Consider the following 26799-nt stretch of genomic DNA (forward strand, 5'->3'; position numbering starts at 1 on the left):
TTGGAGCGGCCGAGAGATAATGGAGCTGCTTTTCGAGAAATGGCCCGACCAGGTTCAGATTACCGATAAACTTGTCGAAACTGCTGCTGGTGGTTTTGGCGGCCGAGAGATAATGGAGCTGCTTTTCGAGAAATGGCCCGACCAGGTTCAGATTACCGATAAAGTTGTCGAGGCTGCTGCTGGGAATCAGTATAGCGGCCGGCAGGTGATGGAGCTTCTGCTTCGATCTAGCGCTGCTGTGGAATCCTCTGCCTTGGTCATTTCAAAGGCATTGATCACTGCTTTCGCGGCCGAAAACTTTGAGATAGTTGATTTTCTCCTTAAATATGGCGCTGATAATGCGGTCGCAACCATTAATGGTGTGACACCATTAATTGCCGCTTCTGAGAGCAGCCATATAGATTTTGTGAAAATGCAGCTCTGCAAGGACGCCGACTGGACGGTCGCAGATGACAATGGACGGACGCCGCTTCATGCTGCTTCAGCCAACGGGCATACCGAAGCAATCCGGCTGCTGCTCGACAAAGGCGCCGACTGGGCGGTTGCCGACAACAACGGGTTGACTCCACTCAACACAGCAGCGTATCATGGTGAACTGGAAGTAGTTGAGCTGCTGCTCGACAAAGGCGCCGACTGGGCGGTTGCCGACAACAACGGGTTGACTCCACTCAACACAGCAGCGTATCATGGTGAACTGGAAGTAGTTGAGCTGCTGCTGGAAAAGGGCGCCGACTGGGCAGTTGCCAGCAAGGACGGATGGAGGCCATTATATTCTGCTTCCTACAGCGGACAAACCGAAGTGGCCAGGATACTTCTGGAGAAGGATACTGATACGTCTTTCTCAACAAAAACGGGGATGACTCCACTCCATGCTGCCGCCTGCTGGGGACATTGCGATATCATTCAATTACTTCTTCGTCATGGCGCTGATATCTGTGCATTAGACATCTTTGGAAGGCCACCATTCTTTTACGCGATTAAAGCTGGACATACCACTTGTTTGTCTCACCTCCAGAGTCAAGAATTTCTTGAGCCCGATTTTCGAGATGTCTACGGCTCAAATGCCCTTTCTGTCGCTATACGATGTGGTCATGAAGAGATGACGAGAGACCTCATGTCAGAAAGGTCCTTGATGGTAGCAGACCGCTTCGGCCGTACGCCTGTCTGGTGGGCTCACAAGCAGGGCTGCATGCATAGCATTGAACACATTGCGGTACATCTAGGTCCTGAAGTATCCTCGGATTTGTTATCTGGATCACCTGCAAGATTTGTTACGGAAGACGGTTATTGTGATGTGTGCTTGGCGAGCCTAGAGGAGGCATACCACAAATGCAAGATTTGTGGTGATGGTGATAGAGGCTTTGCGATGTGTTTGGATTGTTTTCATCTTGGGGCTCGTTGCTTGGTAGACACTCACACATTGACCTTGTCTGATAAATAGTTGTTTAATTTGAGCTGTGGTTTAGTTCAGGTTTCGAATTCGAAGGGAATAGGTTCGGAAAGTAGGCCATCACATCTGGGTATGACACAAAAGAGTTGCAGCATGTAGTACTAAAAGTCATTACAAAATCTGACCAAAAACTGGTGGGAAGTTCAGTTGGTGATCCCGCGTCGTCTTCTGATCGCGTCAAAGGAGATGGCTCAACCGGATGGAGGTTTGGCATGGCTAGCCGTGTCAAAAGGGAGTCTTCCCGATTATTATGTCTACTGTGGATAGGGGGAATGCAGTTGAAGAGCATAAAGATCGCGTTTCATATCCCAAACTGAGATATTATCGACACAGCCCCGAGATACGAATCTGCCAAACCATTGATGTAGGACGTGTTTGTGCACTTGTCCCTCACATACGACCATAGATACTAGAAACTCGGCATCCCGTCCGCTCTGCCCTAGATAAACTAGAAACCGTGGTACTCTCTGTCACTGGCCTGAGGCTCCTGTCGACTAATCTCGTCGGCGCCGTCTTCTGCCCAATGTGCATCCACTGCGGTGAGGTATGGCAGAAATGATATCTCATCTCGCTATATATTTCTTGGAATAAACTCGAACATTTGCGTTACCGGCGGACTGTAGACACGAAGCATCGATTCTATGGCCTCGCGGTCCACCATTAGACAGCCACAAAAAGGCTGTACCGGGTGGGAGGGAACCGGTAGCATGGGGATGGCGAAAGAGACAGTGGGAAATTAAGTTTCCCAACAATGGCACAAAGCTGCTTCTTTCCTCACTTTCGAACTTCAAGAGGGCCTTTCCCGTCAAGCTTGGCCTTGCCATCGACCAGTACCAGGTAACATCATCCGGATCCACGGCTTCTGGCGCGTAAAAATGCTCATTTAGAAACTGTTCGAAGTATGATTTGTAGAGATCAAACGATGCATCTCTTGAATAATCCAGGCGGGATATGGGGTAGCCAGTGTTTCTATAAGACGTGGGGAACAAGTTGAGGGGGCTGGCGTGGCGTAGTGGTCGACCCCAATTCGGTCTCCCGCCTCATGCAGGACATCGAAGTGAAAGGCAGCGTTGAGCAATGATATGGTCTATTTAGTCGTCAGATTTCAGTCCAATTGCGACATCCGACAATACTTTTGGTGACTCACATAAAGAGGTAGCGAGAAATAGTGTGCGTTCGGGCATGTCTACAATCTTTGCCGATTCCAGCCCTCCTCAGAGGCGAGGATGGCGCCGATGACTCTCCGTGTCCTAACGGAGTCTTCCCGCCACAAATTTGGCGGTTAGCGACGCTTCCGTGGTAAATGGAACGTGGACTAGGAATCGGGCGCGCTGCATGTCAACCGTTGCTACATTAATAAAGGACTCCTGGATTGAAATGCTATAGGCAAATGACAGAGGTGGTCAAGAGCACCTGTAGGCCTTAGCACTAAAACAATCATGGTGCTTCTGGTATCCCCACTTCAGTGGTCTTTAGTGGTTATTCCACTGTAATCGATGCAGCCTAGCAGTTGTCAGCATTATTGCCCGTGCTTTGCAAGTACCTTATGGATTTCAATGCCACGTCAGCATCCTTGAATGGACCTTACCTTGATCGCATTCGAATTTCCAGCATGCCTTTAGCTCAGTGAAGCCACTTGACCCTCACAGATCGCGTGACAAATTTGAAGATGCACGATTCTTTTTCCATGAGTTTTGATAGATTCACAACTTTTGATGATCCACACCTCTTCACCAGTGCATATCCTGTACGGACCAAAGATAGCGAGCCCTGCAACTTTATCACTTTTCTAGCCACTGCCCAAAGGCTCCGGATTCCGTTTCTGTCCATCACATGGGAGGCACACCGATCAATCATTGGTGCAGGCGCCACCAGCCGAATCAATCAGACTCTTGTCAATCTGAAGAACGCCTTTGCCTTCAAGCGCATTGGAGATGGCGACAGACGCAAGGCCGAGGCGGAGATTTACGAATGCCTCATTAGCGAGCTCATGATCTTGGGCCATCCAGAGATCCGTAATCATCCCAATATTGTGGAGTTGCAGGGCATATGTTGGGATATCGCGCCAAAATCATCCGCGGGCGCCACTGAGGCAACAGAAACAGTGTGGCCTGTACTGGTATTTCAAAAGTCGCAATATGGAGACATGTACAATTTCGCGGGGTTACCCGTGGCGCGCGAGCTTTCTATCAATGATCGCATCAAGATATGCCGAGATATTGGGAATGCCTTGGCACATTTACATCTTCACGGTACGCAAATTAAGCGTATGCTTGCCGCTTGTCGTATTAACAGTCCCTGCAGGTATCATTCATGGTGACATCAAACCTCAAAATGTCCTCATCTTTAGAAGCGAAGACGGCTCCTTGTCTCCAAAGGTAGCCGACTTTGGCTTCTCGGTTCTAGGCGCCAAAGATGAAGACCAAATCACCCTCCATGGCACCCCATTATGGCGTGCGCCAGAGCTGGATGAATATCCCACTTTCAGCAAGTCTGATGCTATGAAGACTGATGTCTTTTCTTTCGGGTTGCTCTGTTTGTGGTTTATTCTTGAGGAGCATTTGTTACAACCTTTTTCGTTTGACGGACCAACACCACTGTCCATCGCGGATAATCCTAGCGCAAATGGCAAGCTAGCTGTTACACAGCTGGCCAATCTGAAATCAGCGGGCGCACTGACGAATTTCGTCCAACGGGTGTTGGTCAAAGCCAATACAAGCATAGAGAACAAGGAAATCTTGCAGGATTTCTTCTCCGCCTGCCTTTCAGACGATCCTGGAAGCAGAGGAGCAGACATGATTCACGCCGTGGACAAATTGACTGGAAACCGGTAGAGATACCCTATAATGATTTCATATAGTCCAATGCCTGACCTACAAGCATAGAACTCCTCGAGTGCGCCCAGAATATTTGGCTAATGGAACTGCACCAGAAGACGATGATTTCGGAGCAAGTATAGTTCTTACCCTGTTTAGCGATTGAGACTAATTATTACAGTTGGCATACTCTCTTCACTCATTTTACCTCTCAGACTACCGACTACGCTCCCACATCCTTAGAAGTTTGGAAAGTATCATCGCACATCGACCACAAAGCCCCCTTCAAAGGCAAATAGCTCTTGCTCACAGTATAGGCTTTGGAGGCTTTGGAAAAACTACTGAAGAGCAGCGTTTGTTGAGTAAGCAGGACAAAGCTGCGGCTCGACTCGCAATTTTGAATTTTGTTGTGCGCCAGCGCCAGTCCGGAATGCATGACAATGCAGGCCTGTTTTATACTGGAATGTTGGACTCGGGCCTTATATCGCTTGAAGACATGGTGGATTTATACCGCCGCCACGGTGTGTTTGAGGAAGCAGAAGGGATCACGAACATGGACATTCAGCGCTTGGGTGAAGTAATCGGTCCGGATCACATCATCGTGGTTAGTTTGAAATCAATCCTCTTGACCATATTAGAATCAAAGGGCCGATGGGAAGAGGTCGGCAAGTTGCGGTCAGAACTCATGATAACCGTCAAGAAATCACTCGGTCATCGACATCCAGTCACCATCACCATCACACAGAACCTGGCCCGTGACCATTTTCTTCAGGGTCAGTGGCGAGAGGCGGCAGAACTATGGGAGGATACTTACGAGACCTCCAAGCTGGTGCTCGGAAAGGAACACCCGCAGTCATTATGGAATCTAAGCGGCCTCGCTGAAGCTTTACAGAAGTTGAACCGACATGCCGAAGCCACGCAGATATATCTCGAGATCATTGATGCATCAAAGCGGACTCTGGGTGAGGAACATATCGATACGATAAGTTTCATGGGTGATCTGGCTGCTGCCTATGTGGCACAGGGACGTTTCAATGAGGCGGAAGAAGGCTTGTTGAATTTGTCACTGGTCGCCCAAAGGTTCTTTGGCCATGATGACGAGCATACCTTGAACGCCAAGGGTACTCTAGCCGGCGTTTACTACATGCAGGGAAGGTATGGAGAAGCCGAAGCCCTTGCAATGGAAACTGCCGACATTTCCAAAGGTCGCCTGGGAATTGAACACCCCAATACCCTCAGTCACATGCACACAATAGTGGTCATTCATCGGGGACAGCGTAAGTGGGAGGCAGCCAAAGAAATAGCTCGGGAAACATTCCGAATTTCCAGCAAAATATTTGGTTTCCAACACAAAGACACTCTGACATACGCAAATGAGCTAGCGCAGAACTATCAGGGTCTAGGACGGTACGAACAAGCTGCGAAACTGGGCCTGGAGATTGTCGAGGCATCTAAGAAGGTGTTTGGACCACAAAACCCCAGTACATTGTCTAGTCTACAGCATCTGACAACAACATATCGATGTCAGGGTCTCGATGTGGATGCTGAAAAGCTTGAGAAAGAAATCGAAGGATTACAACCACTAATATCAATACCCAAGCAAGCGCAGCATTACCGAGAACCTCCCACTGCTCAATCCAATGATGACTTCTCTGCCGATTTTAGCAAATTTCAAATTTCGGACCCAGGGACCCGTAACGAGGATTTTAGTCCGGACTCTGTTCCGGATGCTCTCGACCCGGCCCAGGACTACATGGCAATCAATGCCGCCTTCTTCGGGGCTGCACGAAAAGGAGATGCAGCCGAGGTAGAACGACTTCTATCAATGGGCGTTGGCATAGAGGCAAGAACCAGGGCGGGAGGTACAGCGCTGTCAATCGCTGCCCGTGAGGGCCATGTCACCGTGGTCGAAATGCTACTTGCCAATGGGGCAGACATCAACGCCGAAAGCATCACCCTATATACGCCATTGGACTATGCCGTGTGGAAGGACCATGCAGAGGTTGTGGAACTTTTGCTGGCCAGGGGTGCTGATATGGAGGCTATTCACGACCATGGCGGAACCACGCTGCACAAGGCGGCGGCTTTTGGAAAATTAGCCAGTATCAAACTCCTCCTTGATGCCGGTGCAAACCTTGAGGCTCAAGATGAGGATGGCAAGACGCCCTTGTTTTGGGCGTTTTGCTTCTTTTCCCCAAATGCCGTCGCCACACTGGAATTACTACTGGAAAGGGGCGCCAACATTGAAGCTAGAAACAATCTTGGCATGACTCCGCTGCTGGACGCCATAGAGACATTCAGTAATGCCCCAATCATCGAACTTTTACTCCGCAAAGGTGCCGATATTGAAGCCAGGGACAACATGGGCTGGTCTCCCTTGCTGTGGGCAGCGGAAGAAGAAGATGAGATAATTGTTGAAATTCTACTAGCCAAGGGCGCCGACACTGAAGTGAGGAATCAATTCGGTCAAACGGCCCTCTCATGGGCCTGTCGAAGAGGCTTCGAAGATGTTGTAAAACTTCTTCTCGAACATGGTGTAAACATTGCGACCAGAGACGATGAGGGCAAGACCCCCCTAGATTGGGCTCGAGAGATGGGTTTCGATGCCATTTCAACACTCATCAATACTTGGCAGGACAAGGAGATTTGATCATGGTTTCGAGGCAAATACAATCTTTAGTCACTAGATTAACATTTAGGATGATTCATGATTAGCTCAAATACGACACGAGTAACTTTATGGCAGTCTATCATCCAACGATTAGACTGACGATTGAAAGTAATAGTAATGAGCCCGATGTTACTGATTATAGTCACCTCAAAGTAAAAAAGAACCCGTTCGGTCGAACGCGATTTATCAAAATCATGTTACGCCGCATATCTTGGTGGATCATATGCTGCCTCGGCACAGATAAATGAAATGGAATTTAATGCATAGGAAATGTTTCATTGCTTTTTTCGCTTTCATTTCCGAATATTCTATCCAAGGCTTAGAAGCAAACAGCTGAAGAGAAAACCCCCTGACTTGCTGCGTGGAGTTCTCGAGGCTTGTTGCGAAACTACTTCACGTGAAAGTATTTACCAAGGATCGACGTTTCAACGCACTATACGTAATTGCCTAGGTAAATTCTTGCATGAGCTATAGTTGCATGAATCTCGCTTCCCCATTTCATTGGCTCTACTCCTCTGGTCCCTGTATTCGTGTTCGTACTTGCTACCTGGGATACCCCGCGAACTCAAATCCTGGTCTGGGATAGTTTGTGATGATTGGTGCAAATTGTGTTAAGGGGCAAGTGAGAGAGGACTCGGTAATTATATTCAAAAAGACGGCATGTAACAGCTACTCAACATCAACTCTCTTGACATATGGAAAACAAGCATTGGGAAACAGTCACTGATCGGCGAGAATCGTGAATCCGGTTGTTCGGCAAGAACACTGAGATTTAGTCTTCCGGCAGCAATCGACGGCAACAATGAAAATAGAGATTTCATTTCACCATGATAAGGCATATACAAATGTAAGGAAACAAATTATCTATAAGATTCAAAATGTAAATCATTCACTTGATTCAAACGAGTATCTCGCAGTCATCTCGCCTGATCCTATTATAATATTATCTTTGACAACACCAAGCCTTCTCTCTTTGCAATCTAGCATAGAACACACCATGCAAATCAGCGTTCATTTCTTGAAAGCCGCTCTGCTAGGGGCTTTCTGCGTCCTGGGAGGACCACTGGCTGGTCGAGATGCTGTAGCCCAGCCGACAGTGACCATAGCCGACGGCACCGTGGTCGGCATCGTCAGGGACAACACTGAATCTTTCGCCGGCATCCCCTTTGCCCAACCGCCTGTGGGCCCTTTGAGGTTGAAACCACCTCAGCGGCTCAACTCCTCCTTTGGCACGCTCGACGCCTCGAGCCCTGGCCCTGCCTGTCCTCAGCAAGTGGTGGATACATCGAGCGCTGATCTTCTTTCACAAGTGCTCGGTTACTTGGTCGACACACCACTGTTCATGAGTGCACTCAACCAAAGTGAGGATTGCCTCTTTGCCACTGTCCAACGACCGGCAGGTACAACAGCCGAAGACAATTTGCCCGTCGTGGTTTGGATATTTGGCGGTGGCTTCGAAGTTGGCTGGTCATCCATGTATGATGGCATTGGCCTAGTCCAGCGAGGCATTGATCTCAACCAACCCTTTGTCTATGTTGCCATAGCTTACCGGGTCGGTGGGTTTGGCTTCATGCCTGGCTCCGAGATTCTGGAGGATGGCTCCTCCAATCTTGGACTCCTCGATCAACGACTTGCTCTTGAGTGGGTAGCTGACAACATAGGAGCATTTGGGGGCGATCCCGACAAAGTGACACTGTGGGGAGAGTCAGCTGGTGCAATGTCTATTTTCGACCAAATGGCTTTATACGACGGTGATCATACATATAACGACAAGCCCTTGTTCCATGGTGCTATCATGAACAGCGGAAGCATCGTGCCCGCGGCCCCAGTGGATGCGACCAAGGGGAACGAGGTTTACAGTCAGGTGGTCCAGGCAGCTGGTTGTTCTGAAGCCAGTAGTTCTCTAGATTGCTTACGCAGCCTCGACTATGCAGATTTCCTGGATGCTGCCAATAGTGTACCCAACATCTTGAGCTATCAATCAATAGCACTCTCCTATCTGCCTCGGCCCGATGGAAAGGTTCTTACCCAAAGTCCTGAACTGTTGCTTCAGGCTGGGAAGTATGCAGCTGTACCTGTCATTATCGGCGACCAGGAAGACGAGGGAACTCTCTTCAGCATTTTCCAAAGCAACCTTTCAACGGTGGACGATATCATTGATTATCTGCACGATTATGCATTCATAGATGCTTCACGAGAAGAAGTTGCCGGCTTTATCAATACATACGACTCCTCTTCATCGGCGGGGAGTCCTTACAATACGGGCCCATTCAATGAAATCTACCCCTACTTCAAGCTCATGGCGTCAGCGATTGGCGATATCGTATTTACACTTACTCGCCGAGTGTTTCTCTCGGCTTTTGCCACTGCGCATCCGGATGTTGCGGCGTGGTCTTACCTCTCGTCCTACGACTACGGCACGCCAATACTCGGGTCATTTCATGGTGGTGACATTCTGCAAGTGTTTTACGGAATTTTACCAAACTATGCCAGCGCTGCAACTCAGACGTACTTTATCAACTTCATCACCAACGGGGACCCCAACATTGGAACAACAGATTATCCTCTGTGGCCACAGTGGAGTGAGGCGCGGCAGTTGATGCAGTTTTGGTCAATCACTAGTGATTTCATCACGGATGACTTCAGATCACCAAGCTATGAGTATATACTTAACAATGGTACAAATCTGCGTCTCTGAAATACGCTGGGATTCCAATGGGGTATGTAGAACAGTGGAGAGGGGAATTGTGTCGTGGTATGGACGAGGGCTGCTACCGCGCGATCGTGGAGGCTATTTTTCTGTGCCTCTCGCTTCTTTTGCTTCTCAGTCTTTCAATTATAATTCTTGTGGAAACGTATAAAATAATTCTTGATTGAGTGCTGCAGCCTAATTTACCAGTGCCATGTAAACGCCGCTCTTCTCAATGTCTGAATACTCTGAGTGACGAGTCATATTCCTTTCGCCTATGTAACGTTAAAATAATGGAAGACATATAATACTACAAACCCAGACGCAGCTATGAAATACTTGGTTTTCAGCATCTCTACCGCCGCCATCCCATGGACCGGGTCGTACTTGTGGTATGCAATTGCAGCAAGAAGTACTGTGACCAGAAACAATGATTCAACTAGCACAACTAAAGCATAGAGTTAGCCGCATTGCACCGTGTAATGGTTATAGCTTGTACTTACAACTGGGCTCCACTCCAAACAGAGTCCTCCGGGGTTTGGTTTTAACCCTCCTAGCCGTGGCTTCACCCTGGCACAAGTCCTCCCGCGTGTGGGTAAACAATAACGTACCAATCTCACTGCCAAATAGGTCGCGGAGCGTTTCAACGTCGCACGACACAAGCTCCGCTCTGCATCCATCGCTCCAGGCGGCAGCGATTCTCGTTGCCGCGGACTCGGGCATACCGTGGCGCTCGTGGAGAATCGCGGTAATGTAGGCGCGTACCACAGAGGGAGGGCTGTCGGGCAGCGGACGCTGTAGCGTCAACGGAGTGGTACCCGATCCGCTCATGTTGGTAAAAACATCCAAATTTGCTATGCAGGACTTGGGAATTGATTAAGGGGCTTCTTTCTCTTTCTCTCCTTGTTTTAGTCCTTAATTAATGATATGGGTCTTATCATCGGAACGTTACCAGATGTCATGCGATGATAGAAAAGTACTAGTGAGACCGAAGAGCTTGTGAACCAGGGGTAGTACGTCAACCACTGCCGTCGTTGGCCCTATTCAAAGCGGCATAATACGAAAAGTCGAAGGAGAATGCAAAAGCTAAGTCATTCGGAATCTTGCTTTGCTACTCATATGGTGAGATTGAGAAAATGTGGGTAGCCGTTATGTCTCATCTGCATTTTTGTGGGATCTCCTGGCAGAATGGGATCAATTCCGCGCCTTGAGGCTAGATTCAGTTTAGGGTCTAGGTGGGGGTCGATCAATGCAATTCAGGAGCTCACTGTGCCTATTGCAACGGACCTTACCCCACCAGATTGCCCCTGCCCAGCTACAGCCAGCTTTGCCGGATATAAGAAAGCTTAAATACAAGCTTCAATCATGCTTCGAGACCGCCCAAGGTCCGTGGCGGTGCGATCGAGTGCACAAATTCCACTGACACAGTCGCTGATAACTTGTGTTAGGCGACGGAAGATCCAGCAATGTGGCGCAGCATGGACTAGGTGGAGGCATCTGGGGAGCAAGTAAGGATCAGGCGGCCAGGAGCTGCTAAGCTAGCACATGCGCCCGGTCTGAAATGTGAACCCTGGCCCTCGATGAGCTAGCAGTAGGACTTATTGCTTGAAGGATGAATGATCGTATTGTAATATAGAGGCCTGCGCATTTCTACACCGAATCAGACACTTTTGTAATCATGGAGAATAGAGAAACTGCTAGACAAAGCGACTAAACAACAAAGTTGCAGAGACGAACCTGCACATATAACCAGCCCCCCTCTCCCCGCGTCTTTCATTCACGTGCTTTAGGAAATCCCGAAAAGTACCGTTCGGTAGGGCGTGAATTGGCTGGTGTTCTAGAAAGCTGCTTCTACGGGTTTTCGTAGTGGTTAAGTTTCCCATGGGCTATAAGGGACTGATGCCCACTTGTCGTTTCCCTCTGCCACCCAATCATGGTAAGTATTCTTGCTCGCAAAAGAATACACGAAGTAGAAAGCAAGCATTATACTGGGAATTACCCAGTTGTCACGGACTGGATTACTAAACTCAATTGCGGCAAAGCCAAGCTCGCCATCTCTTGCCTAATCCATTCCTTGTGTCGGAATCCTTGTCAGCTAGATGGTGGTACAAGGAATCAAAGAGTAAGACTGCGCCAAAAAGAAAAAAAGAGGCCCCCAGCAGACTGGACAACTGGACCACAGCTTCGATCCTACGGATTTTTTTTATCACATTTTATCTATTTCGATGCATGATTCCTTCGGGATTCGAGTCGTACCATTACAGAGTCCTTGAGACAGTTGATTTTTTAAGCCTTTTGGGTGCTTAATCAACACCTCTGCTCAGGTCGACTTCCAAACCGGTTTTTCCAATAGCCACCCCTCACTTGTAGAGTCTCGATGAGACCGCTCTACGATAGACCTCTTCAAGCATAATGGCTACTCCGAAAAGCACCGTAACACGTACAACTTCCAAGACAAGTTCAGCACCCGGGTCAACCACAATCATAATAATCACTTCAACTAAGTCTATAGATGGCACTTTGGCGCCGCTAACTACGACATTCATCCCCCCATCGTCATGCTTTGATCGCTACTACCAGGAAAATTCTAGCTCAGTTGCCTCCGTCATTACGAGTGGTACTCTCGATCCCTCGTACAATGGATGTCAACTACACAACCGCCCGGAACTAACGTACAGTCCTGGCATGTGCCCTGGGCGCATGACTACAGCCGCGCGACAACTAAACGGCGACCATTTCACTGAGTGGTGTTGCCAGAGGTGAATCCTTTCCTGAATGTGTCAATGGATACAATATTGACGATTCGAGACAGTGGATACTCATATGACCCCAGAGGATGTGGTTCAGTTGTAGCGAGCAGGACAACGGTTCCTATATATCCAACCTCAGATAACACACAACATTCAGCCACGGTGACCAGCGTTGTAGCCGTACACGAGGCAGTCACCATTATCTGGGCCTCAACAGATCTCAACCTGTTCCCATCTGATGTTGCATCAAGCCGATCTGCTCTATTCTCGGACTCCAACACCACCACAGGGTTGACTCAGGCGGCTAAAATAGGAATCGGTGTTGGCGTAGCTGTAGGGGCTTTGATCATCCTGACCGTGGGCTCTGCATGGTTGATCAAAGTGATGAGACAAAAGAAAAGGCACCCCAAGAAGGGAAGAAATGTTGCAGGAGAGTTGGATGGGGACCAAAAGATCTGGAAACGGTTCTTTGGTCGCGAATGGAGAGCAGAGCTCCCACCGGATGGACTGCCCGCTGAGTTGGCCACGGAGCCGGCAAATCCAGCAGAGCTAGCAGTACAGCAGATTCCCGTAGAGCTGCCGACTGGTGGAGAAAACGAGATCCCAGGAAAACCCAGCATCAGAGATGGGAAATATCTTCAGTCGTGACAATTAGTAGACTGTGAGAGCTGTGCTAGAAATGCGGCGAATTCTGGGCGCATTTCAATCTCAGCAAACGGCCAAAGATACATGAATCACTGCGCACCATCAGTTGGTACATTACTGGACAGATTCCTGGAGTGGAATACTCATTTTCACGGTGTCTACACGGCCGGTCTGAAGAGGTTTTCGATCCCACAATGTTTCTCCCTTTTCCTTCACTGGTTGAAGGTTAAATCGCACTCGTACCGACTTATAGGTTGTGCGACGGCGATGGAAATAACGCTAATGAGAAGAGCCTCTTCATTCGAAACAGAATCGGGTATTCAACTGGCACATAGTTGATGCCATGGAGAAGTAAAATGAAAGATAAAGGATCCAAGAGTACCTCAAGAGGGGGGAAATCGGTTACCAAACGAAATTCGGAAACCTGGAGTTCAGGCTACCAAGTAAGAGTAATGGGTCTTCTAAGTAAAGCTGCATACATTCAGTAGGTAGTGCTGCACTTCGAGGAGAAATACGTTGGCCGGATGCGCTGAATGCTCGAGCTGATGAGTGGCTTTGGAGTCGGTTTTGTTCGTAGAGTCACTCTAAAGTCTCATAATATCTTTTATACCTGGGGACCCATATTTTAGTCCTTATACCTGGATCCTCTCGTATTGATTCATTTAGTAGCTGCGTATGGATCCATGAAGCTTCATTAGGATCAATAGTCGTCATGAGCCAACCTATTTATGCTTCAAGCGTGGTTCTATTTTGCAAATATTTAGCAACCACCCGATGAAGAGGTGAAGAACGAATCCATCCAGATAAGTAGGGGGCTAGTAACAGTTTCAACACAACATTTATTGGCCTTGAACAGTCTTGAGGCGCAGGGACCAGTAAATACCAAAGTGTAACCTCAGAAGAGCCCCACTGGTAATAATACACGCTGCGATCATCCATTTGGCAGTATCCCAGGCATTTTCGGCCGCTCTGAGCATGTCAACAAGGAATATAATCAGGAGTCTGACGCAGAATCCCGTGCCGATAAACCATGCAGTGGAGACGCGGATGAGCTGGAAAGGTTTGCCGCCTTTCCCACCATAGCGCCATCGCGTTCCGTAGTGAAGTAAGGGAAAGGGGCCGCTGAATTGCTGCGACAGCATACCTATCCCGGATGATTTGGCCCATAGCCTGAGCCTGATGCCGTATAGAATGAATATGGTGATGGAAGAGAGGCCTATGAATACACCAAAGACGTCGAACAGCAGGTTCGTTCCTTTCAAATATTGTACATCCGACTTCATGTCGTGGGCAATCGCTTTGAATGGGGATTGCATCTCCAGTATGGAGGCTGAGATGAGTAAGGATAAGTAGATTGAGGCCAATATGGTTAGGGTTTTGATTGCTTTGGATTCTCGCATAGCGTGTCTCTTTGTCAGGTAGTCTAATTGGTAGTCTAATTGGTAGTCTAATTGGTAGTCTAATTGGTAGTCTAATTGGTAGTCTAATTGGTAGTCTAATTGGTCAGGGACTCTAGGGCCCTCTGTGCAATGTTTCGGCGCTCCGAACACAGTCGTTCTAGTGCTTGAATGTGTTGCTGATAGCTCTTGCCCTTGGACTCTGCAGGATCTTTTGACTGAAATGTTTTGAGAAACCATTTAATCGAATCGACCAGGATGTTGACACTCCTAAGGATGCCCTCGGCATCCTCTATTTCCTTGCATGCCTCCTTGCTATTGGCAGAGAGTCGAGACTCGAAAAGCCCCAATGGAACTTATAGATGAGGATTTTTGGTGAGTGAGTAACTCACGACTTGTTTCTCGGGTAATTCTGGATAAATCAGAGAGCCATAGTAATCAACGGGCTGCAAGTAGATAGAAGGAAGAAAAAGCTCCAAGGTAAGTCGTGTCACATAATGTACACCCACCGTCCACCTTGCCAAGCTCATCGAGCGTCGAGCCCTCTTGACCTGTTCTTGCTCTCCCATCTCGTGCGATGGTTCACGTCTTCTTCTCTAACATGAACACGATAAAAATCAATCTTCTCTGGATTCGTGACGTTTTTGGAAAGCACCAAGACCCCTAGTCTATGTTGATGGTATACACGTCTCTAAATGACCCTGGCCCGTTGTAGTCTCCGAAAGCCGCAATATTGCGGGTTGAATCGAGCGGCCAAAACTTGTGATCGCCTCCCGCAGCGTCTATCATATATCGGATAGCCCTTCCTCTTAATCGCTCCCGAACAACGAGCTCTACTACTGCCTTGACATACTTCCATCTGCCACGCTCCGGGCCCGCGACATATGTTTTCAACATGCCTGGTACTATGACGTACAGAATAATATTCACAAGGTCTAGATTAGCGCAAAGGAATACGGTAAACAGTACAAACATGTCTGCATGCATTGGTGTAAAGGATTGGGACTGGGTGTCCATGCCAGCCACTATACCAATGAGAACCTGCGCCCAAGCGTCTAACGTCATGGGAGAGACGTTATGGTCAATTTGCGACTCCAGGAAGTTGCATATCATCCTGGAGAGCAAATACGTGGCGTAGCCAATAGCAATGGCGCTGTCCTTGAACTTGTAGGTTGTAATAGGGCTTCCAGATGAACTCATTAGGAAAGACTGTTTGCTTGCCAGTTGAGCCACTGGATGGTCGCAATCACGCAGCGATTCATACCACTGGTCCAGTCGCCTCGAATACGTATCGCAGCGTCTGCGGACATGTTCTCCGTCGAGATCTGCTTCATGAAAGTCCCTTTGTTCAAACTGCTCCTGGTCGCATTTGCGGCCAAATACAGAATAGAGCCAGCGGTTGGCCTGCTGAGAGGCATTGAGGTGAGTTTCGTTGTCTCATGCAGAAAACATCGACTCAATGACGAAACGTCCATGAAGACTTCTCATACTGGAGAATATATCCCTCACAGCCAGCTGCGGATCGATCAAACTGCAAATATCGTAGTGGTCCGTAATGATGGACGAGTGTCGCGTCGGAAGAGACATGAGACGCATATCATATCTCAAGAACCTCCACGCTTTGAAGAGAGACGGTGTTGATGACACTGTAAAGTCGATCCTCGATGCGATTGCATTCAAACCGGATGCATGATTATAGACCCCACGATGAGAGCCCAGCCGCAACGATAGCTCTCCCCGTCGTCGTCAAAAAAGTCAGACATGTCGTGAAACAGCTGGCCGATTTGATCCGAAAGCTCATCGCCGTCAAAAGGGAGTTCCCCCAGCCAGTAGACATTGAACCGTGCCAGCGCACCGGCTTGATCCTCGTCGATATATGCCTGTACGGGACCTGCCGCGAGAAAGGTCCGAAGAATTCCAAACGCCGTCATCCGGCGCATAGTTGGCCCTTCGCTGGACGGACCCCATGTCCAGACACCTTTGGTCCCAATTGGTGCACGAGAGAGATTCCAATCCAGGAACACATCATACTTCTCCTCCAGGTCAACTGGTGCGACGAGGAGTGAGAAGCCCGAAGCAAGAAGGCCACCGCTCTCGAGGCGAAAGTCAAGCACCGGTCCGTTGCGCTCCGTATTACTGACAGACCGGGGCAGGGCGATATATGAAATGTTGACAGATCCCTCGGTAGGCCGATCCGTAATCCACCGGTAGCCAACAAAATGTCCATTGAGTGCAACATCGTGAGGCGTGACCTCGAGGGGCCCTGCTGCATCAAAGACTTGCAAGGACCCTTCTTCAATGTCGAGCGCTGGGATGCTAGCGGCAGTGGTGGCGCCTTGAAACAGTCCGGACGTGGCTTTCAGTTCTGGGCGCGGCTCAAAACTCATAGAAACATGCACTGAAGTGATGTTGTCCGCTGCGAACAAGGGCGTCAGCAGCACGGTGAGCTCTGGGGGCCCGTTGCTACTGTTGGCTACCCTAGAGTTGCGACGCGAGTCGGTCCCTAGTGCCGGTTTGAGACCGCTATTCTGCCCCGCAATACAGGTCCAATAGAGGGTAGGAGGCAGTGCAAGGGAGAGAATAAGAAGAGAAACATATTTTGTTGCGACCACCATCTTAGGAAAGTAATGTCGCGATTTCAATTTCAAGTGAATGAATATACGTTCAATGCAATGCGATTCGATTGAAACTATAGACCAACAGGCAGATAAAACCCCCAATGATCTATAGCATTTCACACTATACTCTTGTAGTTAATGGCACTGAGTGCTATCAGGAGCCGTGCCATGCAGGCGCTTTTAGTGACTGGGATAGGCCTAGCTCAGTTGCGTGTTTGCTTTGATCTCGCTATAACCGGAAGCCAAGACTCTGAAAACTAGCGCTTCTTTCTACTCGTTCTAGCCAAGTCTGTATTTTCTTTTTCCTTACTGGTGGCGAGTTGTGCCAGTCTTATCTCGTTTTTCTTTTTCCCGATCTGGCGCGCAAGGGAGCAAAATTAATAATATCAGGTCACCGTTCAGAGCCTTGAGGAGTTCTCCAATATCTTTTTTGCAACTTACACAAACGAAAGGTTATAGTCCTAGGTAGATCATGGCTCTGCACAATGCAATTCTCGTGGTTCTTTTCGGCTGGCTCTCTATAGTGCGAGCTATTCCCGAATGGCCGGCGCAATGGCGACTAGCAGCTGATGATACACCTCTCCGGGGTTCGCGACCCCGCTCAACCAAGATTCGTCAAACCGAGGACATATGTCAGGCTGGCTCACCGCAGTGGTCGGGAACTGTTCCAGTAGGAGAGAATAGGGACATGTTTTTTTGTAAGTTTGATTTCAGAATATTGCTCTGTGGTCTCTCCTCTAACCTATAAACGACGGCAGGGTATTTCGAAAGTCGATCAGAGCCCCAGAAGGCGCCCTTGGTCATATGGCTCAACGGGTATAGTTGAAATAACGTATATCCATATGAGCTTTTCCGTGCTGATTTCTTTCTAGAGGACCTGGAGCATCTTCGTTGCTTGGTGCATTCCATGAGATTGGGCCATGCTCGGTATCTGATGATGGAAAGTCGACGACTAAAAATCACAATAGCTGGACGAACTTTGCTAATATGCTATTCATCGAGTAAATACTCCAGCTCAGTTGTGAAAAGGACATTGCTAACTCTCACTTCCAGTCAACCTATTGGCGCAGGATATTCCGAGACAGCAGATCCCGTGCTATGGTCTGAAGATTTAAATGAAGGTGCCATTGACTTTGACAAGTTTCTTGATGGGTTCTTTAACGATCTGTTTCCTGAACTAAAACAACGACCTCTTCATTTTGCAGGCGAATCATTCGGCGGCCAGTACTTGCCGGTCTATGCAAGCATGGCTAGAAGAAGATTTGCTTCGCTCATCTTGGTCAATGCACTCGTGGACTTTTCCGACTCAACACTCGGCTATTTTCACCACTTTTGTTCGGAGTCAAAGGCAGACGGCCCCATGTCGACGCGGTCCTTCAATGAGACTGCTTGTTTAGCTCTAGCCGCGGGTTACTCTACTTGCGAAAAGTATGGCTCGCTATGTGGTCTCACATATGACGTGGAGCTGTGTCAGACTGCGTTCGATAAGTGTTTACCGATGATGGAGGCAATCTATACACAAGTCTTCTCTGGCGATCTGGATCCTTATGACGACAGGCGCAAGTGCCAGGAACCCCCAATCTGTGCAAATATGGGTCAGGAAAACGTACCACCTCATCAAGAAACATTGCTGACATGTTTCTTACAGGAATGGAACAGGTGCAAACATACCTAAATTCAACCAAGGTGAAACAAGCTGTTGGCCTCCCAGAGGACTTTCACTTCAGGCCAGTGAATTTCGATCTGAATGCTCATTGGGCTCAGCGAGGTCAAGATTTTGTCCCGTCAACGCGCCAGCTAGTACACCTGCTTGATTCAAAGCAAACCCCGATACTAGTCATGAATGGGAACAACGATGTTGTGGTGTGAGTTCTTATTCACACCAAAACTTTGATTCTCGGAAAATCTAATCCTCCAATAGCAATACCGAAGGCATCATTCGGACATATGATAATCTACAGTGGAGTAATCATGCTTTGTTTCGTGCAAAGAAGTATACACCATGGTACTTTGAAGACGATGATGGCAGCACGACTCTGGGAGGAATGAAAAAGACTGTCGGTAATTTGACTGTTCTTACGGTTGATAATGCCGGTCATATGAGCCCTCAGGCACAGCCAATTGGGGTTGCTGACGTTGTTGCGGCATGGCTAAGGAATTCCGGATCCAGAGAGAGGTTGTGACCGTATCTGCAATATCTTTTGGGCTTGGGCGCTAGAGACCCTCCACACGTCCATATATGGGTCCCTGGGTCCGTCATTGAGGTCGTTGCTGTGCACGCAGATCATCTTATAGATTGAGGGTATTACGATCATTAATTCACCAGCACCATAACTTGAAACCACAGTAGCACTATTTACAGTACAGAATCTATGGATATTTAGAAGCATACACTGTGTTTCTGTGCGAGAAACTCAAAACCGATGAGTGCACCGATGACTAACGCTCCTTATATTCTCAGTGTCCCAATTATCACGTTATGATGACTATGCCTCTACTGTAACCCAAGTCCCCTTTGCCAGCGCTTCCAATTGGCTTTTGCTTTGCAGGTTGGTACGCATCGCATCTTTCGATTGTCTGCCTCTGATCAGGTCATGAAATAGTATGGCCACAACGGATGACTTCCACAGAGGAAGTTGGTCACTTTGGCACCTCGCCATTGTGTGGCCCAGGTGACATGCCGCTGCCACGAGGACAAAAATGGGTAGGGACAGCCACTGCCAGCGCACTTGAACAAAAACAACAGACTCAACCGCGAAGCCCTCGGCCGTGAGGTTGTAGCTCGAGCGCAGCTGTTCCGTCATGCTGTCTGCCATTTTCTCAAATAGCGTCGGCACATCGGACTTGCGCATGACGTCGCCCATGCCGGTTGACTCGCTGGGCCGAGACTCTCCCGAGTAGGTGGATCCGCTGAAACGGCTCGAGGTGAAGAATGCGTTCAGACCCGCGAGGTCGATCCCTTGCACCGTCATATTGGGTATATTTGCCTGAGAAAATGTCAACATTGTTGCTTTCAGCTGTCCCTCCGTTAGCGGGATGGTAGTAGTTTTCCCAATGATAAATTGGTTGCCGGATGCTGAGATGTTGGAGTACTCGTACGCCGCGAGACCGATGGTGCACTCGAATATTGTCCAGCCGGCAGGGTAGATGTCTTGAACAAACCCAGAATTGCCGTCTTGGTCAACAGCCCCCGTGAGAACAGCGATACGTGCAAACTCGGGCGAGATGGGGATTCCATCTATTGGTGTTCCCCCAGCATACTTCGCCAAAAGGTCATCGGCAGCTACGTGGGCTAGTGTGAGCCAACTTGATGCCGAGTATCCTGCCCTAAGGGGAATATCCCCTGGCGTTGTCATATTGAACCAATGACCCATCCCAGTGTAATTATCCTGACGAATGGTTGCATGTGTCTCGACCGTGACATCGGTGCAAGTTGTTTTGAACCCTAAGGAAATATAACTCTCCTTCCAGAGACATCTAGATGTGCAATTGAACACGGGCTGGGCTTTTACATCAAATAGAGCCTTGTAGATTGCACCTTGCATGGTCGTGTCCAAGGTAGACGCTAAGTGGTGACCGAGAATTAGTAGGTGTGCTCCGGTACGATGGAAACGATAGCGTCGACTTTTACTCACTGTTTGGCATGAGCCCACCACCAAAGTCTGGATCTGGAAATTGACTCTGGACGCCACTATCATAGATGTGGGTGAGACCAAACAGGGTATTTTTATCTTGTATCTCTATATCGCGAGAGGAGTCGATGTTGACGAGTAGCTGGCCGAAGGTATCGACGCCCAATGCCAGCACTGTCGCAACGGAGCCAAAAAGTAGTAGCGGTCTGATCCACACCCAGGAAGTAAATAGCAAGACCAGAGCCCCGAGAGGACCTCGACTTGCCTCCTCATACAGATCCAAATCTCCGAGCTTCCTTGGCGATGTTCTGAAATGAAGCCATTTAGACTGGGAAAAGCAGGATCCTATAGAGAACATTGCGCCCGCTTTTGATGCAGTTATGAGCAGGGCCACTGTCGCATTCAAGCTGAGGAAAAATGACCAATCTGAGAGTGGGCGGTCCTGCATTCTAGACAGGATGATCACTACAGCTGCAAGGCATCCTGATCCAGCAATGATGGAAAGAAGTTCCCAAACCCAACCTAGGATTATGTTTTCCCTCGCCTTGGGACCACCGTTGGTGACTGGGGCATACGTCGCTGATTGACTCATGTTGCAAGAGGATAACACCACAAGAAAACAATAATCGTGGTAGAATAATTGAAAAGGATTGAATTCATGATGGGGAAAAATTCTCCCCTGGTTTCTACTTGAGGCCACAGCCTTACGTTTTGTGTACCCTCGCGTCGCTTGTTTGGGGGCCGTATGAAAATAGATCCTTCGATCGGGCTGCGGCCGCGCCCTATGATTAGCTGTCGGGTAATCGATTGGTTGGAAAATATGCAACGGCCTCACCTTCCTGATACGGATGGGCAATTTTTACATCCTCAAATCGTAAATGGGTATGTAAGCTTTTCCTAAATAGCATCCTCTTTGATACATGTATTATATGCAATCTTCCAGACTCTGAAACAACATTTATATGCTTTTCTTTTATTAACCAAGCTTAGACGATGATACTAAAGAAAGAGAACTCTCAATCCCAAACCCCTACCACGGCTATCAACAAGTTGGATTCACCCCCCTGGCTAGCGCCAGTATCACAAGTCCATCGTGTACCCCTCCTGGCACTACCTCTCATTCGTTGGTCCACTGTAGTGGCACTCAATTGCACCGCGCCGTGATGCCATTGAATCTCTCGCGATTTTCGCAATCTCCTCCCAGTATGATCTTGAGCTTACACTACATTTATCCACATGCGCCCCTGATCCCGTAGAAGCTGGACGTAAATTCCTCCCCTTGATCCATCGCAATCGTCGTCTTAATAGCGACTGCACTGGTCCCACGGAAGCAGGTGAAGGTGTTGAATATGGGATCCAGTTCCCCCCACCAAGTCGTACAATCTGGATCTTCGGCGCACGCCTGGTGGCATGCCAGGTCCTCACGGATGTCGGGTTGCCATATACCTTCCAAAAGCGGCGTCACGTCATTGAAAATGAGCCGACCGCATCGGACTTTGAAGTCGTCCACGCAGGCGTTTTCGGCCCGGGGGCAGATGCTGCCAACGTCAGCTGGGCAGGAGCCCTTGAGGCCGTACGAGTCGTATGCCGGAAATGTTGAAAAGGGGCCCTTGGCCGGTAACGGGTCCGGTAGCTGCACAGTTGTGTTGAGATGACAGCAATAGTATGACTTGCCGTTGCCAAAGTCGTCAAAATCTTGAACCTGTTCCATGATCCAGCCGTAACACTTGTTGTCCAAAAGGCAGGTTTGGTGGCAGGCACGCTCTGACTTGATTCCCGGCTGGAATATGCACTTGTCAATGCCAATGGATGTGCCTGCGTCGTCCTGGAGGACCCTGTCGCATTGGATATAGTTATTGTCAAGACACTGTCCCCCCAAATCAGGGCAAATATCGGTGGCGGATGTGGGGACCGTTTGTAGAGTCACTGTCGTGGCCGAAGTTGCGCTTCCAGTGGAAGTTGATGCAAGTTCTGCAATTGGAAAATCGCAGAAGCCCCGCAGACCAAAGGCATCGCCAAATGTGAATGGCTCTGTTTCGTCAAGCTCGACAGGACTGTAGACATGTCGGCAGTACCCGTCACCGACGGAGATGCCAGATTCCTTCAGGCCTTCAACAGAATCTAATATGCATGTCCAGCCAGTGCATAGTGGATCCTCGATGCATTTTTGATGGCATGCTTCCTTATTGGGGACGTTAGGTACGTTGCGAAGGTCCAGAGTGTTTCTATTCACGGCGTTGAAGAGAGTGCTGCACCCTATCAAGAAATTGCCGAGACAGTGCACGTCCCCGATGATGGTATCATGCCCAGAACACAAGTCCTGTGGAGTCGAGGGGAGCGCTTCGCTCGTAGTGCTGACACTGGTTCTTGAGCTAATCAATGTTGTCGATGCTGTAGTCAATACTGTAGTCGACTCTGGACTTGCGTCAGTGAGTCCAGATGTAAGCGAGCTGGGATTGAAGCTGGTGCTGATGAGCGTGGTCAATGATGTTGACCCTGGGATTGCGTCAGTCGGGTCAGAGACCACCAAGCTGATGCTAGTCGTCCCTTGTTTGTGGCCGTAGTCCTCGTCGGTCTTGTAATTGTACTTGTCGACGATATCATAGGACTCGCCCTTGTTGATCGGTACATGGTCATTTGAGGAATCATGTACAAATTGTTCGTTCGACAAGTAGTGCGGAACCTCAGATGCATCGTACGACTCCCTTTGTTCATCATACGATTTAGATTCGCCGTTGTCAAAGCCACCGGTGCCAGCACCAGTCATAGCATGCTTGCCTGTATGACTATACGGCTGAGTGTTGACGTTGGATGTCGATTGAATGGCATGTTTGTGGTCGTAAATGTATCCGGATCCACCCTTCAGCTCGTGATATCTGGCAGAAGCTGGAACCAATAAGGACAAGAGCAAGCAATGTAAAGTGACCATCACAGTTGATGACTTCATGATCGAGACTTAGGAAGAATAATCCAGGAACTTGAGAGCTGGGAACTCTACAGAGAATCATTCATGGTCTCATCGAAGAAACAAGCAGTTTTAAATAGCTTCGTGGCGAAAACATGCTCTGATGTCGGAATGACAGATAATTAACGTGTTTCAAATTGGTCATAAGGTTACGGCAAGCCGTTATATTGATAAATAAACCTAAATCAAAATGTGTGACAGATATTTGGCCCATCATTTGTGGCTGTTCAGTGCGGGGGTTTGTGTATAGCCTTTGAAAGGCCGCTAGCCACCCTAAAAGTGCTTGGCTTTCCGTTTTAATGCACACTCAATGTTTTTTTTCTTTTGCCTTTTCTCCCCATGGAGAACTTCTTATATAACAATCCCGCTGTCTATTTTATTTCCTTGTAACTGCCACTTAAAGTAGTAACAATTATAATGAATAATTGCAAGTAGCCATTGGTTTCTTCAGATGAAAACACGATTAACCAGGTCATTGTCGCCCTATCCCAACTCATTTTGTTACATCTGCTTAAAACTGCTGCTGATGCCTGAGATATTGAGTGCTTGAACACTTAGAGGATTGTGTGATGTTTCCGCTGAATCAAGTCAGCAACGCTTCCAAATCACGGTATCAATGTGTCACAAGACATTAAATGTAACGCGCTCTTTGCTTTGGCACGTTAGATCATACAGCATACCATGTCTCTCATAGCCAATTTGGCAAGTTCATTTAGATACGCGACGACCGGAGCAGGGGTCATGGGGTCTTCTTGTCAAGAGGATAAAGGTGGGGACACGCATGCTCATCTTGTTCTGGTCATGTTTGCCATACCAAGCAAGATGACTACAGCAAAGTGACGTCTGGAGCAGAGCCGACAGAGGAGCTCTCGGGATTGGTTTCTGACTGTGCAGTAACTAACTGTGGAATAGAATTTGTGCTAACTTCCACATTCTACGGGTTACAGAGTTCTTCTGATCAGACACGTTTTGGGGTCGACAGCTATAAGAACGTCCCACCTGCTGTTCAAATAGGTTTCGCTCCAACCCAAACCTTAGGCGCAGAACAGTTCAATTTGAGTTCAAATTTCTAATGGAAATATTGTGGCCGCGGAGGCTTTTCGTCATTCTGTTCTCATGCTGCGGGATTGCACGTTTGTAATATGTTGTTAAAGACCACCGTAGTGAATAACTTGATTATCCAATCAAGCCAATCAAGTTATATGGGGAGGAAATATTCAACATTGACGTGATGATAGATCTCATCCATATGCTTTCATCACTCCTACGACCTTTCTATGTCAAGTAAATTCTGCCCTCAACATTGATAGAGGACTACAACTTTGCCTGCTCAGCCTTTGAAAGCTGTCGTAACCGAGGCCCAAGTCGTGTTCCATCTCCCTCCATTTCTGGCTCAGAATCAGCATCGGTAGGGCGGCGAACAGCCCACCTTTCGCGAAACAGAGGCCCTGCCTTGTCCTCAAAAACGTCCGCAATATGTTTTCCAATAACAGGTAGAAACTTAAAACCACTGTCATCTTTGGTGAGCAACATCCAATAGTTATGGGTCAATTAGACTGTGACTCACTGTCCTGACCCTCCGGTAGCAAAGAAGAGTCCATTCATGTCTGGGTGATAGTCAACCATGAAATCACTCTTTGGTGTATCGGTATACCAGCACATTCTGGTCTTTGCCCAGGGACGATTGCCAAACTGCGGCCAGAATGCCTTGGCTCCCTCTCGAAGATCTCGGTCTGCGTCTGCTGGCAGAAAATCCTGCACGGCGGCGTTATTCCCCATCAACCTGGGGCTAGATATCTCTCTTCCATCTTCTAGTTTGACCTGATTCGAATATCCATATCCATGCCGAGCCACTTTCAGTTGATGGCTCACCGGATCTGGAGGGAAGCAGTACAGACCGGTAGCCGTGTTCACCATGACAGGCATCTTCTCTAAGGACTGGGCCTCTTTGGGAGAGAGCTGAATATAGGCGAGAGGCTGGCTGACTCCAAGGATGTTCTGTCTCATGTCGGATACTAGACGATTCGTCCAAGCTCCAGTGGCCAAAACAACAGTCTTGGCCTTCATGATGCTGCCAGTAGCAGTGCGGACTCCAAGGACTTGTTTACCAGAGGTCTCCAAAGAGGTAACAGTTCCGCGGGGACCGGTCACAAAAGACACGCCAGCCAGGGTGCAGCGGTTCGCTAAGGCCCGGATGGCACCATGAGCATGTGCCCAACCTGCATGATCATTCTGAAGCGTCGTGATACCATTCAGGTCAGTCGTGATGCATGGGTACATGCGCTTGATCGCAGACTCTGATGCATCAGGCGCAAAGATATTCATTGGCTGTTGCACCGCTTGTTTCTCTCTCAGAGCACGGTACTTGGTGACCCATTCGCTATCAGCATTGGGGATGATCATGACATAGCCGCTTTCATGGTAGTGATCGCGCCATTCTGTTGTACGCCATTCCGTAATGGCCTCAATGGCAAGTTGTGAGTACAGTGGGTCCGTGTACTCGGCACGCACCACGCGAGACAGATCGTTGCTGCTGCCGTCGGGAACAGGCGGCATGTGGCGATCCAAGACGGTAACTCTGGTATAGCCTCTTACCGCTGTAAGTTCGTAAGCGAGGCTGAGGCCAAAAACCCCAGCGCCAACAATAAGTAGTGAATCATCCTTTGAAGGCAATGTCATGGTGAACTGAACAATAAGGTGTATGTAAAGGATGGCTTACAAGCAAGAGATCCAGTAATTTGACTTCTTTGCTAATATTCTGGACGGTACGAGAGGTTTTAGATTTTGTACTCTACCTTTGACCAATCGCAAAACGCAAGGTTTCCAGTAGGCGTTGGTCGCAATCAGCGTTGGGGAGAAAAAACAACCGGCGTCCTCATATTTTCCGTCCCCTCACGTACGCTTATCAAAGCCGAAACTCCGGTCCCACCCCGGAACCGTCTAGGTCTACACCATTGATTTAGGAGCATTGGAACTACCTAGGTTAGTACCATTGTTCTACATTCACATCATCACACCAAGACTTGGTAACATGTTGTAATTGAATGAATTTTTAATGTCTATTTCGCGTATGCTTAAACATGCCTCTACACGTAACATTATGTCAAACTCAAGATCCTGGGAGCTTCATGACTACGATACTTTGAAACCCTTATTCGCGCAGCTC

General features: G+C 48.5%; 8 protein-coding genes across 8 annotated transcripts; 4 read left to right on the plus strand and 4 right to left on the minus strand.

Moving 5' to 3' along the window:
- Positions 1 to 3137: 3137 nt before the first annotated feature.
- On the plus strand, positions 3138 to 6916 carry PFICI_03634 (uncharacterized protein; the record flags this gene model as incomplete). Its single annotated transcript, XM_007832215.1, has 4 exons — positions 3138 to 3702; positions 3755 to 4280; positions 4336 to 4403; positions 4584 to 6916. 4 exons carry the CDS (start codon positions 3138 to 3140, stop codon positions 6914 to 6916), a joined length of 3492 nt encoding a protein of 1163 aa, XP_007830406.1.
- A 1018-nt stretch (positions 6917 to 7934) lies between these two features.
- Positions 7935 to 9635, plus strand: PFICI_03635 (uncharacterized protein; the record flags this gene model as incomplete). The annotated part of the gene is made up of 1 exon (XM_007832216.1): positions 7935 to 9635. The coding sequence occupies one exon, from the start codon at positions 7935 to 7937 to the stop codon at positions 9633 to 9635; it is 1701 nt and encodes a 566-aa protein (XP_007830407.1).
- A 2403-nt stretch (positions 9636 to 12038) lies between these two features.
- PFICI_03636 (uncharacterized protein) lies at positions 12039 to 13024 on the plus strand (the record flags this gene model as incomplete). The annotated part of the gene is made up of 2 exons (XM_007832217.1): positions 12039 to 12385; positions 12439 to 13024. The coding sequence occupies 2 exons, from the start codon at positions 12039 to 12041 to the stop codon at positions 13022 to 13024; spliced, it is 933 nt and encodes a 310-aa protein (XP_007830408.1).
- A 2057-nt stretch (positions 13025 to 15081) lies between these two features.
- On the minus strand, positions 15082 to 17033 carry PFICI_03637 (uncharacterized protein; the record flags this gene model as incomplete). Its single annotated transcript, XM_007832218.1, has 3 exons — positions 15082 to 15854; positions 15909 to 15949; positions 16120 to 17033. The coding sequence occupies 3 exons, from the start codon at positions 17031 to 17033 to the stop codon at positions 15082 to 15084; spliced, it is 1728 nt and encodes a 575-aa protein (XP_007830409.1).
- A 475-nt stretch (positions 17034 to 17508) lies between these two features.
- On the plus strand, positions 17509 to 19219 carry PFICI_03638 (uncharacterized protein; the record flags this gene model as incomplete). Its single annotated transcript, XM_007832219.1, has 6 exons — positions 17509 to 17734; positions 17795 to 17852; positions 17909 to 18037; positions 18090 to 18631; positions 18685 to 18901; positions 18958 to 19219. 6 exons carry the CDS (start codon positions 17509 to 17511, stop codon positions 19217 to 19219), a joined length of 1434 nt encoding a protein of 477 aa, XP_007830410.1.
- A 303-nt stretch (positions 19220 to 19522) lies between these two features.
- On the minus strand, positions 19523 to 20581 carry PFICI_03639 (uncharacterized protein; the record flags this gene model as incomplete). Its single annotated transcript, XM_007832220.1, has 1 exon — positions 19523 to 20581. The coding sequence occupies one exon, from the start codon at positions 20579 to 20581 to the stop codon at positions 19523 to 19525; it is 1059 nt and encodes a 352-aa protein (XP_007830411.1).
- Positions 20582 to 21896: 1315 nt separating this feature from the next.
- On the minus strand, positions 21897 to 23615 carry PFICI_03640 (uncharacterized protein; the record flags this gene model as incomplete). The annotated part of the gene is made up of 1 exon (XM_007832221.1): positions 21897 to 23615. The coding sequence occupies one exon, from the start codon at positions 23613 to 23615 to the stop codon at positions 21897 to 21899; it is 1719 nt and encodes a 572-aa protein (XP_007830412.1).
- Positions 23616 to 24947: 1332 nt separating this feature from the next.
- Positions 24948 to 26312, minus strand: PFICI_03641 (uncharacterized protein; the record flags this gene model as incomplete). The annotated part of the gene is made up of 2 exons (XM_007832222.1): positions 24948 to 25143; positions 25201 to 26312. The coding sequence occupies 2 exons, from the start codon at positions 26310 to 26312 to the stop codon at positions 24948 to 24950; spliced, it is 1308 nt and encodes a 435-aa protein (XP_007830413.1).
- Between the last annotated feature and the right edge of the window lie 487 nt (positions 26313 to 26799).

This window comes from Pestalotiopsis fici (genome assembly GCF_000516985.1).
Source record: "Pestalotiopsis fici W106-1 unplaced genomic scaffold PFICI_Scf_2, whole genome shotgun sequence".
NCBI lineage: Eukaryota > Fungi > Ascomycota > Sordariomycetes > Amphisphaeriales > Sporocadaceae > Pestalotiopsis > Pestalotiopsis fici.